Source organism: Chelonia mydas, chromosome 16 (assembly GCF_015237465.2).
Source record: "Chelonia mydas isolate rCheMyd1 chromosome 16, rCheMyd1.pri.v2, whole genome shotgun sequence".
Lineage (NCBI taxonomy): Eukaryota > Metazoa > Chordata > Testudines > Cheloniidae > Chelonia > Chelonia mydas.
The window spans coordinates 9,545,357-9,565,230 of NC_057857.1; the positions used below are offsets into that span (position 1 = coordinate 9,545,357).

The 19,874-nt window shown below is 49.4% G+C and overlaps 1 protein-coding gene across 2 annotated transcripts in view; it reads right to left on the bottom strand.

Moving 5' to 3' along the window:
* Nucleotides 1–19,874, bottom strand: part of ASTN2 (astrotactin 2) — a 592,122-nt gene that overhangs the window by 350,519 nt on the left and 221,729 nt on the right. The window contains exons 6-7 of one of the 2 annotated variants that reach the window (XM_043530271.1): nt 17,339–17,485; nt 1,074–1,241 (exon numbers count right to left, since the gene is read on the bottom strand). In XM_043530271.1, the coding sequence (XP_043386206.1) occupies nt 1,074–1,241; nt 17,339–17,485 (315 nt within the window). The remainder of the gene's footprint in view (nt 1–1,073; nt 1,242–17,338; nt 17,486–19,874) is intronic. The other variant, XM_037879485.2, reaches the window with a different exon arrangement.

The window sequence follows — 19,874 nt, forward strand, 5'->3', positions numbered from 1 at the left end:
GCCAGCAGAAACCTGAAAACACAATCCCACCCTGCTGCTGGGGATTTGTGGCTCTCCCTGGCACTGGCTACACAAGAGGGAGGTGGAAGGAGGGGAAGGTCCGATGCTTCTCCTTCCATGAGCCAAGGGTTATCCCATTTCTCTTCTGGGAGGCAAGGTCATTTGCATGCTTTTTCGATTCAGCTGCATGCAGGGAGTTTTATCAGCACCGAGGCCACTTCCCCCCAGCCAGCCAGCAAAGCATTCCAGGGAGAGGCACCAGGAAATGGTAACTCTCCCCAAACCCTGCAGAGGGCACCAAGGACCCTCATCAGAAAACCAATCACAGCCACAGAGCCATCTTCCCGTGCAGAGCGCCCTGCTCCCTCATTATCAGTGCTGGCAGCAAAGGAGGTGTCAATGGAAAGTGACCTGATAAGGAGCTTTCAGTTGGCCACAGCCATGCGTTTATTTGCTGACAAGTTTTCTTTTTAATTCCTTTCCTTTATTTGCTGGTTGTACAGCTGGTTTCTTTTCAATTCCTCTCTAATTACAGGCTCTGGGGACAAGTTTCTCACAGCTGCGCTGAGAGGCATTAGGGCACTGAACACAATTGCACGGGCTTGCAGTTTCTGCAGCACCTCCAACAAGACTGTGATCCTGATGCCATGTCTCGACGGTGCAGGGGAAGGCTATTCAGATGACAAACAACTCTCAACAGCAGAGTAACTCCCCATCCCGCCCACTGTCACGCTGGAGAGCTGATCAATGTCTAGCACAGTGGGGTCCTGGTCTATGACAGTGGCTCAAGGAACTAACACAATACAAATCATAATAAAAAGATAGAGTGTTTCTAGGGTAGAAAAGACAGTACTCTCCTTTCTAATTGCGTGCTGGAGAGCTGCATGAGAGATCATAGCTAAATTGCATCCTTGTGGAAGGGACAGTAACTAGCAGTCCAATGCTGAAGGGCTGGTAGATCAGTCATTCGTAGGTTATGAAGGACTGCAACCCCACCAGCACAGACACTCTTAATACCAAGACAGACACCTCCAACGCTTCCCCAAGTCTCTTGCCTGCCGCTTTCCACTTACCAGTCTCTGGATCACACAGCTGCTCACAGGCATCGGTGGTCCTCTGCCCACAGAGATCTCTCACCCAGGGGGAGGTGGCGTTAATCTGATAGTAAAGGGAGAGCTTGGCTGGGTTTAACCAGTCAGAGATGTCCAGGTAGCTTCCCTCGCTCACAACAAAACTGCTTCCTGTCGGGGGGAAAACAGGGAAAGGGACAGTTTGTTAGTCGGGTGTAATCAGGACTCCAAGCACTTCGGCATAGCTGGAGAGGGTGAGAGGAGAAGAGGACAGACACATCAGACAAGATCCCAAATGGTATGCACAGAGCTTGAGTAGAGCATCATCATATGACCACGCAGTTGCTCTTCCCACTTCCCTCTTGGCCCAGTTGTGCTATTTGCAGAAAGCAAACTCTTGCCAATCTCATGTGTAGTGCATTAGATGCAATTGTGCTGAGCAGCCTCCTCTGTGACACTCTAGAGTTACCGTCCCCTGGTTTTCCAGAGCTATTCCTGCCAGAAACGGACGATTGCTCTCTTGCTCTATCTTCTTGATCCTCAGCCACTCCCCAAATGACACAGAGCCCTGATGCAGGAATATTCACACCAAGGGTCTTCTGGGGGCTAAGGAATGGAGGGAGCCGTAGATGTCACTCCCCTCTTTCATTGGTTATTTGGCCCTTTCCACCCCTGTTTTTCTCCCTTCTGCCCCGCTTGCTGGAGGGAACGATCTGCCCCAATGTCAGTACGTTCATTTTATCAGGGGATGCGGGAGCTCAGGGTGGAGGATTATGGCTCAGATCTACAAACACAGTGCTGGGGCTTCATTGCATCGCATCAGCCCAATCCTATGCCCTCTCATAGCTTGGTGCACCCCCAGAGCTGCTTTCCACCACCAGAACCAGGCTGGTCCATGGCCCCAAAGCAGCAGCAGGAGCTCAATGAACAGCCTGAGAGCCACAGCAGAGCACAGAGGAGTACTGAGAGCCCCCCGCCCCCAAATCTGAACCTGCCGTTCAGCTCACATCTTTATGAATTCACCCTGAAGAGGAAGAGGGGTCCAGCTTACATGACATCAGCCCAGGACTCAGAAAACCTGAATTCACCACCTGGCTCTGCCGGACTCTCTGTCCCTGGACAAATGGATTAATTTGTTCCCCAGCTCCTGATCTGTAACAGGGGGTGAACACTTCCCCATCTCACAGGGTGGTGTTTCTGAGGCCCACAGATTCTAGGGAGATGAGGGCCATATACGTTCATAGAGAGTAGCAGCAGAATGCACCACCAGGCTGCTCTTGGCTCAAGAGGCATGAACCTGCCCCATCTGCCAATTCCCCTGAAGAGGAGCTCTGTGGAGTTCGAAAACTCGTCTCTTTCACCAACAGAAGTTGGTCCAATTAAAAATGTTCCCTCACCCACCTTGTTTTTCTCACTTCCCCGTATGAGCAGTCTTCTCTCTCCTGAAACTCCCTTCCTCCAGAGGTCAGTGATGGAGAAGTAAATCCCTGCCAAAACCCTTTTCCTAAGAAATCTGATGTTTCTTTATTTGTGAAATGTATTCTTCCCCCCCACACACACCCCACCCCCCGGCTTGTGGGAATATGCATCTTCTAATTAGCCAAATAGATTTTCAGTTCAGCCCAATCATTTCCTTATCTAACATCTGAAGCCCAGCATCACTAGGGGGATTTCACAGACGCAGAGGTCCTCATTAACTCTGATCTTCAATTACATTGATTAGAAGACTGCGTCTGTAATAGTGCTGCATAGATCAGAGGTGAGCCAGGGAACCCTGGCCATTACACGTAGCATTTTGTGAAGTAACAGGTAGAAGCCACTAAAAGCAGGGCATGGAGGCCACTGGGAGAAGACACCTTCAGAGAAGAATGGTGGAAACAAATGTACTTTTTGGACTATAAGAGAGGCCTGGAACTAATTTGTTTCATTCCTTTAGAATTCAAGGTCTCAATATAACCTTTAAAATAGAGGGCAAAGAATGCACTAGATTTTTTGAGGATTCAGAGCCTTCCAAAGTGACTCCCCAGAGTGGGAGCCTCTCCAGAAACTGGGTTTATCCCTTTGCAGCACGGAAGACTCACAAGACTTAATAAAGGATTCAGTCTTTAATTTCTGAAAACAGTGTGTGAGGTTTTCGTCTCCTGTCTCCCATTAGCACCAATGGAAGCCAAGCGATTAAGAAACCCCATCAGGACAAGAATCGGCGCACGTGCATCCGTTGGAAAATTAGAAGTTAACTGCCATGTAAATGAGGATTGTCAAGGCCTAGTGAGAAAGAAACCTCTCAATCACCTTCCTCCTGCCGCACCAACCGAAGATTTATAAAGCAGGAGTCTCAATGCAGGTGCTTAAATGAGTGGCCTGGGAAAACCCCATGAGAAACAAGTGCTGAGCTCGCAGCAGTTCCAGCTGATTTCAATGGGAGCTGCCAAGAGGTTAGCAGCTAGGAAAAGCTGGCCACTTATTTAGGTGCCTATATTTGCATATTGGACATTTATACAATATACAGATACACACTTTATATATTCATATATGCAATATGTATATTAAAAAAATCTTGCTCCTTATTTTCATTTTATTTAAGCTGGTGGGAAGGGCGGTTTTGGGACCCACACGGGGATATTTCATGAGGGCACCTGTAGGGACAATTCCCCCTGCCCGAAAGGACTGAGCAACGACATGGACCAGCACATTACACTTTCACCAAAGCTCTCTACCCAGATTTAAAATGCAGCCAACCCCAAATTAATAGAAACAAAATGAATAGGCAATAAACTAAGAGCAACAAACTAACCAAGAAGCAAAACAACAAGACTATTCAAAGGTATAGAAGCATAGAGACATGTCTTGGGGGATGGTGGATGGGGAGCAGGTTGAAAGTGGAGCTAGGTATCCAATACCCATAGGATTTCAGGTTCCTTTGAAAAACCCAGCTGGAAACTGTGTGTTTGCTGTTGAGAGGCAAGTAAAAAAGAGAAAAGAAGTTTATGCAAGCACTATACACAACAACACGCGAACATGCCACTAATGGGGGACACCGATAGCCCTGTGGACTTTCAGAATTCAGGCCAATGTCCATGTAAACTGGGGGATCGATTCTCTCAAATAACACAAGAACTTTTCACAAACCCACACACTCATACGAATATTTATTTATCTGTCCATTCACGGACCAGCTCATGCACAAGATAGTGCAGTGACTAGGAGTCCTGTCCATTTATGTGTGTCCCAATTCCCCCAGCTCAGATTTTCAGACAGGCTCACAGGTATCCTCATCACCTTCACACTTAGTCACCCTCCTGCAAAAAGTGTGTGTATGTTGCCCACTGACCCACATGTATTGGGCAAGGTGCTTTTGGTTTCTGTTGCAGGAGTTCTCACCCCCACATCTGTCTGTTCCCTGCCCAGAAGCTAATTCTGACCCCAACCCAACACTTCAGTCCCCCCTTCCCTCCTGCAGCTCTTCACTCCCCCTCTCCCAGGCCTGCGGCTGGTGGCTGTAGCAGGGACCCCTCTCTCCCTTCTAGCAGGAACTGGGGGGCAGCTCCAGGGGCTCTTTACCTCCCTGCCTATTCCAAGGCCAGGTATGGCAGGGAGGGAGAGCAGAGGAGACACCTTGTCCCATTGCTCCCAGGATGGGAGGGAAAAGAAGAAAGAAAGTTGCTGAGTTGCGGGGCCCTTTCTGCTCCCTTCTCCTTCTGTGAGGCTGGCTTAAGGTTGTCGGCTGCAGGGGGACAGAGCTCTTCCTGCAGCAGCTCTGGCTGGATGCTCTGCCTCAGGAGATGGGCAAGAAAGTTGGAGTTTCTTGTGTCATCACCAATCTAGCCTCCAGCCCTGGCTGAAATCCCGTCACTTATGCAAAATCCGGAGTGCTGACAACACTGAACTCTAAAGAACAGTGAGATACCATAGTCAGGCCTCCCTATAGTCCCAGCTTTCAAGGGAGTGTCCTGCTTGACCTCCAAATCTAGCTGTCCCGGTTAAAGCAGAACATTCCCCACATTGAGGGACACCCACAGCCAGGAAGACAGGGGCAATTTACTCTGGATCCCCCAAAATGAGAGGCATTGTGACTCGGCACACAGGGTCACAGCACAACTCAGGTTCGGTCTGGCCACCCCTCCATCTACAGTGGGGTGGCTGGGCCAAATTTGAATGGCCCTGCAACCCTGTGCACTAGGTCGCAATGCCCATCAAATCTGGCCCGTCTGCGCCTCTGTCTCCGTTGACAAAGGGGCAGATGGGCCAAACCAAAGTGGTGCTGCATCTCACGTTAGCCGCATGAAATGTGCGGAGGTATTCATAGTCTAGAGCTGAAACTTTGGGCCCACAAAGTCAATTTCAGAACTCCCATTCTCGACAATTGTGCCAGGATTTCACCTCAAGTATCTCAGCCATTGGCACCAAAATGATCAAGGTATTTCCCAGTGCTAACCAGCTACAGTCCTAGAGACGCCAAACATCACTAGCGTGCAGGAAGAAAGGGTCTTTTATTCCAGAGCAACTCAACATTATTCAATGGAATTCACCCAGCAGGTAGAACGTTAGGCCTCAGGACCAGACTGTCATCAATGCTATGGCATCCGATTCCGTAAGGAAGGACAAAACAAAAATGCAACAGTTCTGAAGCTGTCTGCACAGAGTCCCAATAAATCAAGTAGTGACTGACGCAGCCCGGCTCCACCGGCTGTGAGAAATGGAATGAGAGAGAGGCAGAGGCAAAGAAAGAGCGTGGCTGGCACAGAGCATTTCAGCACAAAGCTACGTATGTCTTTTGGCCTCAAACGTAGCTGTTTCCCAGAACTACAAGGTCCACAAAGACTTGAGGCTATTGTTTTGTTTGGGTTTCCGCCCCCCTCTCTCAAATGCTGATCAAAGTCAAGCCAGCTAAGGCAGCTTCAAAAGTTCATGAGTCTCGTCCCGATGTCTCCTTCAAAGTTCAACAAGACTGTTTAAGCTTGACAAAAGAGGCTTGAAGTTTTGACATTTCAAAAATTATTTTCCAGAATAAAATAGGATAAAACAGCTCAGAACACAGATATCTAACAAGGGAACAGAACAAAGCACCCAAAAGGCAGCTAGAAAGGGTTGGCTTTTTTAACTCTCTCGCCCTCTCTCTCTTTTTTTTTTTTTAAGAGATGGATTATTTTTTACTTCCACTTAAGAATTTTATTTTTCCCCATTTTGTCTCTTTTAGCCTATTGCTACTTCTTGGCGAGCCAAACTCCCTTTGATCTAAAATTAGCATTTCTTTCCTGACTGCTGTGGCTGGTCATACTAAACCCCTTTCTTAATGCTTCTGCCCTTATGGGGAAGTCCCAATAGAATTAGATCCCTGCTATGGAATTCTAAAGGATGGTTAAAACAAAGAAACAGAGGCAAAAATTATAGAAGGGATCATATCCTCTGTTCAATTCTATAGTAATTTATTGTTGTAGCGCCTAGAAACCCCAGTCATGGAGCAGGACCCCAGCGTGCTAGGTGCTGTACAAACACATGGGTACTTGGAATAACCCTTTTACATTTCTACAGAAAACTATTATTTTCATTTCTATTAAACAGGAATGGGCTTCTCCCACTAGGATAACACGAGCCACTCTCCACTGACTGGCCCCCTCCCATCCCTATACATATAAAATTTTAAAAATACATTTTGCTTCTCAAATTCATCACAGAGAAGCAGCCAAGGGACTCCATCCAGGTGATCCAAAATACACTGACCTGGGAGAGAAAACTGAGGAGTGGGAGGGGAAATCTGTCCACAGATTTCCCTACATACCAGCAAATCTGATCTCCGCTATGGGAGAGTGGGACACTTCACTCCATGACTTCCCTGCATGTCTCTGGAATGGGGGTGGGGGGTGTCTCCCTTCCTCCTTGAGAGTGTCCACCTGCTCTCTGGGGGAGAAAGAGGAATGAAATCCTCAGATTCACTTGAGCGCTGGGGGTTTGATTGTGTAGAACACACACATTAATTGTAGAAATGGACCCACATGGGATCCCCCAGCTGAATGGTGTGAGCAGCACTCCCTGTGATTCCACGGGGAACACGGCTGTGGGGGGCAGGAGAGAACTGGACCAGCATTTGGGAGGGAGGGGTTTGGAACCCAGATCCAAATCACTGACTGTAGTTTGCTCCTGTTTCCACAAAGGGCCAAGGCTCAGATCTAAACGTGCCCAAACTCAGTGGAAATTCAGATCCTGGGACTCAGGAAGAGTCGGCGGCTCGAGGCTGTTACTAATGACCACATTTTGCACGCCAGCCAAAGCCGAAGCCACTGAAGAGTCTCTACAAGTTTTAAATTAGTGATTAAAACCCTGTATATTTCTACAGCTGACACCAGAACCATCTCTCCTGCGGGAGGGACTTAGTTTGATTTTTAATTGTTAAAGCTCTCTTTATGGACAATTATCTGTGCCATTAGCAGTGCATCTCTGAATTTTGCTGGAGATTCATCTGTTCTTGACATGTTCGACGGAGCGCTTTGCAATGGCAGTTTCCCAAATGAACCCCCGTGGCCTGGTTATAACTACGCCCCCCATGCTGTGCTCCACTGTATGGTGTCAGTCTTGCCCAACGAGGGGCCATCTGTTTGGGGAAGAACAGCGTACAACACCCTCCATCCCAGCATGCTGCTGCTGCTGCCAGCTCCTCCATTCAAACTCTGCATGGAACCAGGCAGCCAAGAACACCCAACTGGAGAGTCCGTCCCTAGGCGAACGCGCCACGTCAGCTGCACTGGGGAGACCTGCATGGATGAAGAGTCCAGAGCTGGGCTCAAGGTGGCATAATTCCGCTGAGTGCGGAGGAGGCTGTCTCAGAGGCACATTCCCCTCTGGAATTGAGGAAACTGAGGCAGATGCAGCCGTTCCACCCCCTCTCTCCAGGACCCAGAGGGTTTGGCTAGTCCCGATCTCAGGCCCGTCCAGAGCGGGCCAGGCTGCTGCCCACTGCATTCTCGTTAGCGTTCCCCTTGGGTTGAGGGACAACAGCAAATCCTCCAAAAGACTGCATGTTTCCAGGTAAGGCTTCTGCTCTTCCCGGCATTCCACCTCAATCCAGATCTTTAAATTGGCTTGTATCCCTCCCCCCACCACCACCACTCTCCTGCCACCCGATGACATAAGAAAGCAAAGCTATTAATTATTATTATTATCACCAGCAGCAGCATCTTAGGTTGATAATTTGGCCCCTCTGAACACAGTGGAGGCTGAAAATGAAATCAGATTGTCAAAGGAAAGCTTCCACTTAATTCTCAGAGCCTCCAAACTCTCACGGCACAGCCTTGGGCCATTGTCCAAACACATTCTCTGGAAACTGGACAATAGTTCAGAAAAATCCAGCCTCACTCTCATTGTTCCGCAACGTTTATGAAGGCCAGGCGATGATAAAGGCTCAAACAAGATACATCTGCATGTCAATGGAAGAGATTCTGCAGCTAGGCACAACGAGCAAACATCCTCCTTGCTGTACAGCACCAGAAACAGCAGAGCAAGTGAAACATGCCAACTCGAGATGCTATGGGAGAAGGAAAAGAAAATGTACGCTCTGTACTCATCAGGAGAGCAGAATTAGATATCCAGCACATTTCTTGCTGAAGGATTTTTTAAAAATGCCAAGTTTTTCATACATCCCAGCAAAAACTGGGAAAGTTTTGTTCCACATTTTGTAACCCCCCCCCCCCATGTCAATCAGCTGCAGAAATTAACCACAGGACGGCTGCACGCATGTATTCCACAAGGGCCTCCCCCACCTATCACCCACTGGACATGCTGTGGTGCTACCTTTCTTCCTCTCTCCCAGTTAGGGTTCCCAATAAGCCCCCCTTTGCCCCAGGATGGCAAAGCCCTTCTGTGCACCTTGCCTACTCTGTTTTCCCCCACTCTGAAATGGAAACTGACATAAGCGACCTTGAAGATACCACCCTTAAAGAGGTCCCAGCTCATCAGATTCCCAGCCTGCAGTGCTGGCATATATATCCCCACACCCTGGTGCCTTGAAGGGGTTTTGAGGACAGGCGTCACCTCAATTTCAAGCTCCTCCTTGCTCAGAAAATAGAGCAAAGGAGAGAGCGAGAGGTGCTCACCTGCCCTCCCAAACTAAGCTGGCAACCTGGGCTTCCTGGCTGGGTGGCCTGTGCCTGTTGCAGGCAGCCCTGTCTCTCGCTTGCGGGAGGCAAGCCACCTTTTGGAGGGAGGGAGGGGGAGAGAGGCAAGCAAAGAGAGAACATCTCGGGATCAGAAGCCTGTCAAAGGAACGATAAAAACATGATGTACTTCAGTCTGCGGAATCTATTAGCTCTTCATACAAAAAGTGTTTGTGCTGGAAAACAGCCTTTGATCTGGGCTGATGTAGCCCACGAACTGTTGTTAATATTTAGAATGAGCATCCAGCTGTTTGCCAACAGTTTCTTACAAGCCGAGGGTACAGGAGCAAGGCTATGCGTTATTGGGGAAACCACGATGACTTGATGATTCAGAGCCCGCGCGCACCCCACACAGCCACAGAAATGCAATGGCATTCAAGACAAGCAGCCCTCAGATATGGTCTCTTGAAGAGAAAGATGTATTGCCTCGGTCAATCAGACTGACCAGTGTTCCTAGAAGGGGAAAACACTGCTTACTGTGAAGTGTTTGTACAGGGCTTCCAAGATGAAATGCAACAGCATGATTGCATATTCAGGTACTACCAAAGGGAAAGCCTGGTTCAGAGTCCACTGAGTCCATCTGTTGATTTCAATGGGATTTGAATACGGTTCTAAGCAGGGTCCCAGGTGACAAGCAAACAAGAATAGGATTCCCTCTTGCAGTTTGCAGCGGTGAGACAGCTACATGGAGGGTCAAATCTTGCTCTCTGTTTCTCTGGTGCAAATCTGGAGTTCCTCTGTGGGAGTCAGTAGGTTAATTCCAGATTTATCCCAGTGTCCCCGAAAGCAGAATTCAGCCACAATGCCAGCGGAAATGCAGCCAGTTCCCCAGATTGAGAGTCTAACGTTTGATGTTAATGTCATATGCAAACGCATGTGCGGGGCATGCTGGGCACACAAGACTGAAATGTCTGAGGAAACAAACGAACGCCTGGTCACCTCGGAGAGCGGCTGAAGAGCGAGCGAAAGCAAACAATTTAAAGCAACAAATTTAATTAAAAACAAAATGAGAAGTGGTTGCAAGCCCAACGTTGCTGCCCGAGGAGCTCAGTCAACCTTCGGGGGAAGTTAGCGAAAGCCGCTAATAGCTGCATGCCATTCCACAAGCATAGAGGAGACGATCATGTGGGAAGGAGATCAATCATTTTCAGATGAAACAATTAGAGATCAGCTGTATGGCAATCATGGAATGGCATTCGTCAGGGGCAGGGGAAGTTACATCTTATTTAAGATCCTGCTGCCCTTGTAAGGGGGCAATCCGAGGGGTTGGCTTGGACCTGGAAAACCTCATGGGGTTTTCAGCCTGTTTCCCCTTCCGCACAATTGGGACAGCAAGATTCAGCTGACCACTCCAGCTAACAGCAACTGGACTGAAGGGCTGCTGATTTGGCCCTGATTTCAGGCACCAGCGTAGCTGCCCCAGTGCAGATGGGAAAAGCTGCCAGGAGAGGAATCTGCCCTGCCCCCTTGAAACTAGGGTAAAAGTGCCTCACAGTGCAAATCGCTGCTTATAGGGGTTCAGCCCATCTGCTCCAGAGGTTGCACGGGGACCAGCTACACTTGGGGTTGAAATTGGGGTAAATCTTCAAGGGGGGCAAGGCCTAAATGTTTGAGTGGGAGGGAGTTTCACAGGACCGGGGGGGGGGGGGGGTTGGCTCACTGCCCTGGCTGGCCCAAACAAGTCCAAGTCCACTGACTTTGAAGGGCTGGAGCAAGGACTATCTTTTCTCGAGGTTTGCTGGAGAGTGGACGGGATGGAGAGGGGAAGGAGCGGGGGGAGCTTCTTTGAAAAACGCTACAATCCACTCTGGCACATGTGCTTTGAGTTCCACAACGGGGCATCGTTTATAAACCAAAGACCCCCTCCAGACTGAACATCGCTGCCGCCTCATGCTCCAGAGAGTCTCCCCAAACTCCCCCACTAGCAGAGCCAGATGTAAACACATGCCCCTGCCGTACACAGGTTGTGAGAACGGGGAGGGGGGGAGTTAATGGATACCCCATACCGGGTCTCTTTCTCCAGCCGTGGTTTCTCTACAGGCAGCTCTTGTCACTTGTATCTCTACATTTTAAACGATTCCTTACATGAAAGAACCATTGTGAGTGCTTAACTGAGGAGTGGCGAACATATTCTTAGGGGATTTTGACAATTCAACCAAGGAGCTCTTTCTATTTTTTTTTTTGTTCCCTTCTTTCTTGCTGCTGATAAATGATACTTTAAGTAACACTTAAAGGTTGAAATCCTCACAAAAGCTACTCTGTATGAGTCTATAATTGTGATCCTGCTCTGAAATTAGAATGACGTCTTCCACTCACCATGGGGTGACATGGTGGTAGGATCTCGGAGTTTCTGACTGTGTCAGCTGGAAATTTGGGAGCAAGTTGTCCCAGGCTGAGGGGTGGGGGAGGGAGAGTAAGAGGGAGGAGGGAAACTCCCAGAAGTTCCCCTCGTGGAACGGCACCCAAATATTTTGGGGAGGAGAGAGTGGGGCTTGCCCACTAGTGAAATGAAGGAGGGGATTCCCCACCAGCACTCGTGGATCCCCCTGCAAAAAATAATGCAGATCCCAGGTGATTCACAAGAGGACAATGAATCTGGGACACCACCCCACGGTAACATGACTCCATTGGAGAGGTACTGACAGGACGTCCCCCGCTGGCAGCTGCCCCTAGACCCCCTCCTTGAAAGTGGGTTGCACAGCACTGGGAAGAATCCCACCAACGGTCATAGCAGCTTAAGCGCATGAGAGGTGGGTGGGGTTTTTGTTTTGTTTCGGGTTGTTTTCTGCAAGTTGCCTGCCTGGCTTAGGCTGGGGGTTGGGGTGGAGTAGTACCTTCTGTCTGGGTGCCCTGCTTCTAAGCCCAAGATCCACCCTGGCAGGCTACCCGGGGAGGGGGAGGAATGTCCCACAGAGGCAGCTGTGCAGTGCAGAAGGAAACAGACTCACACACAGGCCATCTCCCCTTGCCCCTTCCCACAATTACTATGTCAATGTAATTACCTGTGCTCTACCATTCCCCTGCATTCTGGCAAGTTGTAATGGAGCCAACTCCCACCTCTATAATGCGGGGCACGTCTGACGAAACCCCACAAAACATGGGGATTTAAATGTAAAAGGTCTATTACAGATATTTTTAAAAAGCAGAGGGAATCAAGAGAGCAGCAAGTCACCTGCGCCAAGGACCCTCCAACCTCTCCGACACGAGCAGGTACTGGGGGAGGTGGGGGGGGCAGACAATAGCTTGCAACCAGCTTCTATTTATTTGGCTGCCCCATAACATTGAGACAAAGCAGCGATACAAAACCTGAGGCTCATTGTTCTGAGAGGAGGAGAAAAAAACAAACAAATGAAAGAAAGAAAATGAACGGAGAGAGAGAGAGAAAAAGAGCAATAGAGACGGTTTGGTTATTAAAGCCACCTGGTGCAATAGACTCTCCTCTGCCCCCTTTTGCTTTCGTTCGACATCTGTTTCCATTCCTGCATTCATCCGTCTCTGGACCTCCGCAGCTCCAATTCGCTCAGCTGCCTGATGATGCAGCTTGCTCTGGGGGTGGCTTCTCCCTGAGGCCCAGTGGCCCACACTGCTTGGCTTTTATCCAAGCTGGCTTTGGAATGCGGCATATCTGAGCAAGCTCCCATTTATCTGCTACAAAAGGACTGGGTTTGTTTGTTTTTCCAGGCTCTCCCTTTGACAGCGTTTCTTGTAGAGCAGCGGCTCCACTCTGAGATTTGCCGCGGCCACCGGCTTCTATTAAGAGACCATGCCTCAAAGGGGATCTTTGAGCCCAGTCTAGCCTCACACCTGGGACTGTGTTGAACAAGTGCACCAGCCCTCCCCTTCCTCAGAGGCTGGCTCATCACTCCGCAAACACCAGAGCATGCAGCTGACAGAGCCTCGAGTATTTATGTTCACGGCAATGTCTGAAAGACGTTGAGCACACGCTTATGGCTCACGCAATACTCTGCTTTAACACTGATCAAAGCTCCAAAGGCTTGTCTAACCTGGGGAAGCTTGAAGGGGTGTCATTACATCCATGTAGCTCCAGGGGCACACACCCCTGATGAAGATGCTGCACCAGTGCAAAACTGGGCTTGAGAGCCCTGTGCGCAACTAGCGTAGAGCCTGGCAGTGGGACTGGGATTCTGTGGGTCCCACCAGACCCACTGCCATAATAGCCGGAGTGGGACGGGAGCGGGATTGCAAATAGTCCCGGGCAGAGCTCTGTGATGCAGCTCATCCCAGTAAAAAACCAGGGTCAAGTCACTTATGTAAGCCCAATCTTTTACCAGAGCAGGACATCTACATGGTGATTTGCACCCACTTGTGCTCAAACAACCCAGTATAGACAAGGTCTAACTCTGAGAATGAGCCACTAGATCCATCTTCCTTCTGGTCCCCAAGCCAATTCCCTTCTGTTCCGCCCAATTCATCCCATGCAGAGCAGGAGAGAGGAAATTTGCCTCTCCTCCCTCCTGCCTCCTCTCTTTTCTACACACATTAAGGGCTGCTGTCCAAACAGAAGAATTAGCCTCCGGTTTTGAACTCGGCTATTCCCTTTGCCGAAGAGTGAAATTAGCAACGATCTGTGCTGGGGAGAAACCAAGCCAAGAACACTTCCCTGGGTGTCATTAAAATTTCCCACCCCAGCTCAATGCTGTGATCTCCTTAAATGTTTTATAATATTTTGCTGCCAGCCTGGCACTACCTGGGGATTTGTTGTTATTTAAAGGAAGGAATGGCTCTAAGCAATTCTCTGTTCCAAGACAGGGCCTCCGAGTGCCGGTGCATCTCATGATGAGATTTCAGGAAAACAGATCTTTGCTGCAAATTGTCTCTGTTGCTCCCAGTTCCATCTGGAGCCCTTGACCCCATTTCCCATTACAAAAGAAAAAAAAAGTTTTCACAGTTTATAATGATATTTTACAGTTTCGTTGCAAATCTCATTTCCCTTCTCCTGCAAACCTTTTCACCACTCCTCTCACCACTTTCTCTTTAGAAAAGTCATTAAGGCGGGATGGGAGATCAGCCTGTTTTCGCCCAGTTCCAGAGAGATTAATCTGTTTTATTGGTATTTCATTGTCATCTCTGCTTGAATGTTCTGGGTATTTGCATAATTTGCAGTACCACCCTCTTCCTGGAGACAGGAATATAACCGGCTCCATTTTCACTTTAATGCTATGGAGTCACCTTATATTTCATCATAGTTTTCGAGGGTGCAGTGTCATCAGATGGTTCGAATTATGGACCAGGAGTCTGGGCTCCTGGATTCTAGCCACACCACCATGTTGCTCTGTGACCTTCAGCAAGTCACCTTAGCTCTCCCTGCTTCAATGTAGCTGACTGTGAGTTAGGAATAGCACTCGTTTCCTTCCATGACTATTGGGTGTCTTGACTAGCATTTGGCTACTATGCATTCATGCGGAGCCTAACACAGCAGGGCCCAGAACCTGACTGGTGGTTCCAAGCGCTACCAGAACAAACAGTAAATAACAATGTATGAATACACTACGTTCCTTGGATGCAAGTGGATAGAGAAGGAGCAGCAGCCTCTCTTATCAGGGCAACGGTTGCTTGTTTTCTTTCCTAGTCACCGATTACTCAGCAGCTATGTTCTGTGGAAACGCCACTCACTCCAGTCTAAGGTCTAAGCGCTCTTTTTATTTATTTGAAGGCTGCGGAGAAGTATCTTGTTTCGTTTTGACATCCATTTCACACACACGCCCTCTCCCTGTTCTCAACCCTGAATTTTTCCAACTTCAGCCTACAGCTGCAAAATGGAAACACACTCAGCAATGCTGGTAAGGGCCCAAAGGTTTGCTTTTTATAGGCTATCCAGCACGTGCTGAGGCAGGATTTTCAAAGCCTAGCATATAAGTAGCACCCTCAAGACTAACATCTGATGTTGCAAAACCGGTAACTGCCCACCTCCGTACCATACTGCACTGAGGTCTGCTTGCGTCTAATTTTAAAGCCTGACCCAAACCCGACTAGCCCACAGCTGGCCTGACCGAAGCCTGAGAGTGCCAAGTCATTTTCAGACCCAATCCGAATCTTGCACTTGCTGCTCTACCTGGGTCAGCACCCCTGTCACTGTTTCATGCTTGGGACATGGCCAGGGGAGGCTTCCTATTCTCCGTGCCCACAATCTGTCTCCAGGCTGTGGGCCCCGCTCCTGCTGGCAATGCCCCCAGGCTGCTGCATGCGCGCTATGAGTGAGAGGCGCTACGGCTCCTCGGCGCATTCGCGATGCAGTTCAGTGAGGCAGTGGCAGCCGGCAGGAGTGGGACACGCAGCTGCCACTCTGCCAAGCCCCCGGGCAGGAAAAGGTGAGCAGAGACAACCCAAGCATGTTAGGTTATTTTCAGGCCCAAACTGAACCTAACACATGTCATCAGGTCCCACTGGGTTCAGGTCTAGGTCCGCAGGCACATTAATCCAGCCAGTGCATGTAGTGCTCATGTGCACAAGTACCGTTTTGGGGTGCACTAGAGATCAGTGCAAATTTTGTGGGTACCAACCTTGGAAAATGTCATCATAAACACCAGGGTTGGGATGCGTGGTCCATTTGTGGTTCTGTGCAGGATTAAATGGCTGTGAATTCATTTTGAGGCCAGAGGGGGACCATTATGAGCATCTAGCCTGAACCCTGCGCAACATGGACCAGACTGTTTCACCCAGTGAGGCGGACGTGCCGTAAATTCCATCTCACCGCAGTTGGCCCCTTCCAGGGTCACTTCCTTTGCTGCTTCATAAGCCTTTGTCCTCCCCACTAATGCTAGCACCTCCCCAGTCTCCGGCGAACAGCCCCGGCCTGGATCAGAACCGGACGCCCAGCAGTGCAGTATGGGTGCAAGCTAACAGTGACTGCAGCCCCCTAAGCAGCACCGAATTCTTTTGGACAAAAGCCCACCCTCAGCCTGTCCCAGGCGGTAAGGAGAGCGCAGGAGCTAAAGAATTGGAACCGACTGAATAATGGGTCCCATCTTCAGAATTTTGCCCTCATGTTACTGAAAAGTTACACTTGACGCTCACTGCACATTATATGGAAAAGGTCAGTGAAACAACAAACACAAGGAGGCAAGCTGGCGAAAGCAATAAATAGTGACAGTTGCCTTTGTCTAATTCTTCAGAGCCTCTCGCTCTTCACTCCAACACTGGCAATTTCACGTTCTCCGGAGCGGCGAGGGCCAGAGACAAACAGCTTCACTCTGACAGGAGGGAGAGCATCCATGCAGCTTCCCGGGGTTCGCCGGTGAAGCCCAGTGCTTCACTTCAGAGCAAGCAGGGATTTCAGTCGGACACAGAGTTATAAAACAGAGGTGGGGGGAAGATTTCTGCCTCCCCCTCGTGCCAACAGCTTTGCATGCTTGGGTTTTAGTTCCATGGGGCTGGCATCTCTCTGTCTGAATTGGCTCTGTATGCAGAACCAGGGAAGTTTCCCTTGAGGTACAAATATAATGCACTCGGCAGCTCTCCTGTTGGGGAGGGGGAGGAATCTCAGAGGAAAGCTGAGCCGCTCTGATGCCAACAATACAAACGCAACATAAAAGGACTAGTCTCCCTCCCACCCAACCAAACCCATAAATCACTCCATACTCGCCGTGTCTTCCTCTCAACCTCCCCGCCCTCTTTTCAAGTGAGAGTGAATGCGGTGCTGCTGAGGACTTGCTAGATTGCCAAACCCCCGAGACTGAAGCCTTCTCTTTATGCAAAAAAATAAGTATGCACAGACAGAGCCTGATGCAGCAGTGAGCCTCAACCCCGTCCTAGAGAGCTCTCTCTCTGGAGGTAGAGAGGGGAAAGAACTAAAAGTCCTTTTCCTCTCCCCGCTGGGGATGTCAACCATAGTTTTAGGGTTAGTGTGTGGGGTACTGGGGAAAGGGGGGAGTCAGTGTCCTATAACAGATTGTCCCCAGGTGTTTTTCTAGGCCGTCCCAGCGCTGAGGAATAAAGTGAAGGGTGGAAAGTCCCCTGAAGGGTGGTTTGAGAAAGGGGAGTTCTAGGAGGCACTTGGGAACGTCACAAAGCAAAGGACTCTACTGACTAGATTGAATTGGGAAGCTTCAGGGCCCCAGGATGCCAAGTCTTTACACAGAGGTGTCGCTCTCGGGATCTTACCGTCTGCAATGAAGTGCTCGGGCACATGAAGCGTGACCTTCACTGTCAAAGGGCAGGACAGCTGGGTGCCACACACCATGGCCAGGATGCAGGAGCTTACTGCAATTAGCATCAGGGCCGTCTTGTTCACCGGACTCTTCAGAGAGCCTGAAACGCAAGCAGACAAGCATATATACACAGAGGCCAAAGTGAAATAATAGCGTCTGGAGCTAAAGGGGAAAGACGTGGATCCAATTTGCATCTAACCCATCATGAGCAGCACAAAAGAACAAGAGCAATTCGATCTAACTCTTTAGGGCCCTACCCCATCGCTGTTTCTGGATACCCATCCTCACCATAGTGTCTGAGCACCTCACACTAACTGCAGGATTTTATCCTCACAGCAATCTTGTCAGGTCGAGAAGCATTGTCCCCATTTTACAGATGGGGAAACCAAGGCGCGGGGCAGATTAAGTGACTTACTCAGACCATATGGGAAGTCTATGGCTGAGCCAGGGATTAAACCCAGGGCTCCCCCGTCCCACTCCAGTGCCCTGTCCACTCAACGACTCACCTGCCTCAGTTTCCCCATCTCTCACTTGGGGATAACACCTACCTGCCTGCCTGCCACGGTGGTTGTGATGCTAAACTCATCAGTAACTGTAAGAAGGCCATGCTAGGGGAAATGTATGTTTTAGTAGAAAAATGCTTCAGTTAATTATGTCTCGTGCTGAAAGGCATTGCAGTTAAGAGCAAGCGATGTTTGAAGACAAATTAGTTCCGTCATGTTAAAGCTTGAAGAACGTAGAATCACAGGGTTAGAATGGGGCGCAAGGATTGTCTTGCCTAGTGCCCTGCCGAGACGCAGGGTTTGCTGTGTCTAAACCATCCAACATTTAGGGGATGTCTGCCTGGCACATTAAGCCCAGGCTCTGACTCAGGTTTTAGCCACTCCCACACACAGATCAGTCTGACTCAGGTCAGCCAACACTCAGGACGAGGGTCCTAGGACCCTGCTGAGGAGGTGGATCAAAGCCCAAGTCCCACTGTAGCTCGAATCCAAGCCCTGTCCTCTTGCAGTGTGAATGCAGCGTTTAAGCTGCAGACCTGAGTCAGAAGGTCTGTGTAGTGGAGTATGGCCCTGGCAGCATGGCTGTGAGACCCAGGTCCAGCAATTGTAAACCTAGGTTTATAATGCTGGGTGGATGCTTTAGCACAAGATGACCCGTGCCTGCTGACAGTGCGGGGGCACAACCCTGGAACAGCTTGAGTCACTCCCCTCTCCCGGCAGCCCTCCCCCTTCTGGAAAGCAGCCCCCTCACCCCTCTGGGAAAGCAGCTACCCCTCTGTGCAGCTCCCAACTCCTCCTCTTCCTCTCCCTGCAGAGTTAAAGCAGCGGCACCTCTGAGCAGCTCCCAGCTCTTCCTCTACCCCTGCCTCTGCCGCTCCCTGCCCAGCACAGCTCGCTGGCTCAGCTGCTCTGAAGGGAGGGGGCCCTGATGCACTGCTTGACCCCACATGCCCTCCCCCACATGTCACCTCTGTTGGAAACCCTGAGTCCACAAACCCAGGTCTCACAGAGCTGGGTTTACAATGCCGTGTAGACATATCCTCAATGACTTCAGTCTGAAGCTTTTCCATCCTGTTATTTCTGGTGTTGGTTGTGTTTTGTTAAGATTAGTCAGTCCTTGGATCAATCCCTGTTAAGGCCCAATCTTTCAGAAGTGGCTAGCAATTCTGGGTGCTCCAATTTTTAGGTGACCCAACCTCAGCCACCCTAAAGGGGCCTTAATTTCAGAGAGTAGGTGCTCTGGGCTTTTTGAAAATTTGATTCCTTTAAAGTGCTTTTAGTTGGGCATGTGCAAACTGAGGGCCCCCCAAAAAAGATCACTCCTCATTTTTTAAAATGTAGACCTAAATTTTCATTACTTCAACGACCAAATCGATTTTCTTCAAACTTGGCTTGTTTTGCAGAACTTGCTGAGTCTTAAAAATATCAAGCCAAGTCTCAAGGCTGTGTGCAGTGTGTTATCATTAACTACACCTCGTGTCATACGTTGGTACAATATTATATATTGCACTAATTAACAAGTGATACCTAGATGCTAATTATTAATATTCCTATACTCACAAACATCTAACAGTTAATTCAGTGAGCAAGAAAACAATCTGTGCAGAGCAAACCAGAGCCAGTGGATTTTACAAGAGGAGTTTTATTTTGTCAGTCACAGATGTTTACTGTTTCTCTCAAAACCCAGCTCACAAAGGGACTCCCTGCAAGTGCTAGCTAAAATATTTTCTGACAGTAGGAAGGCAGACTCCAGTTCAGGCCAACGCCATGCTGAAGGATCCCAATCCTACCCTGACACCAGAGCGATATGTGGGTCACACTGAGCCCTCCCTCCATCTCTGTGGGCCATCTGTCTAACACCACGGATCATAGAACATTGGCACCTCAGTAATAATTCAGGAGCGGTGGTGCCTTTGAGGCGGAAGAGAGAGCCCAGATCTGCAGCTGCCAGGATTAATGCTCTGTCTCATCTCAGAATATGGCACA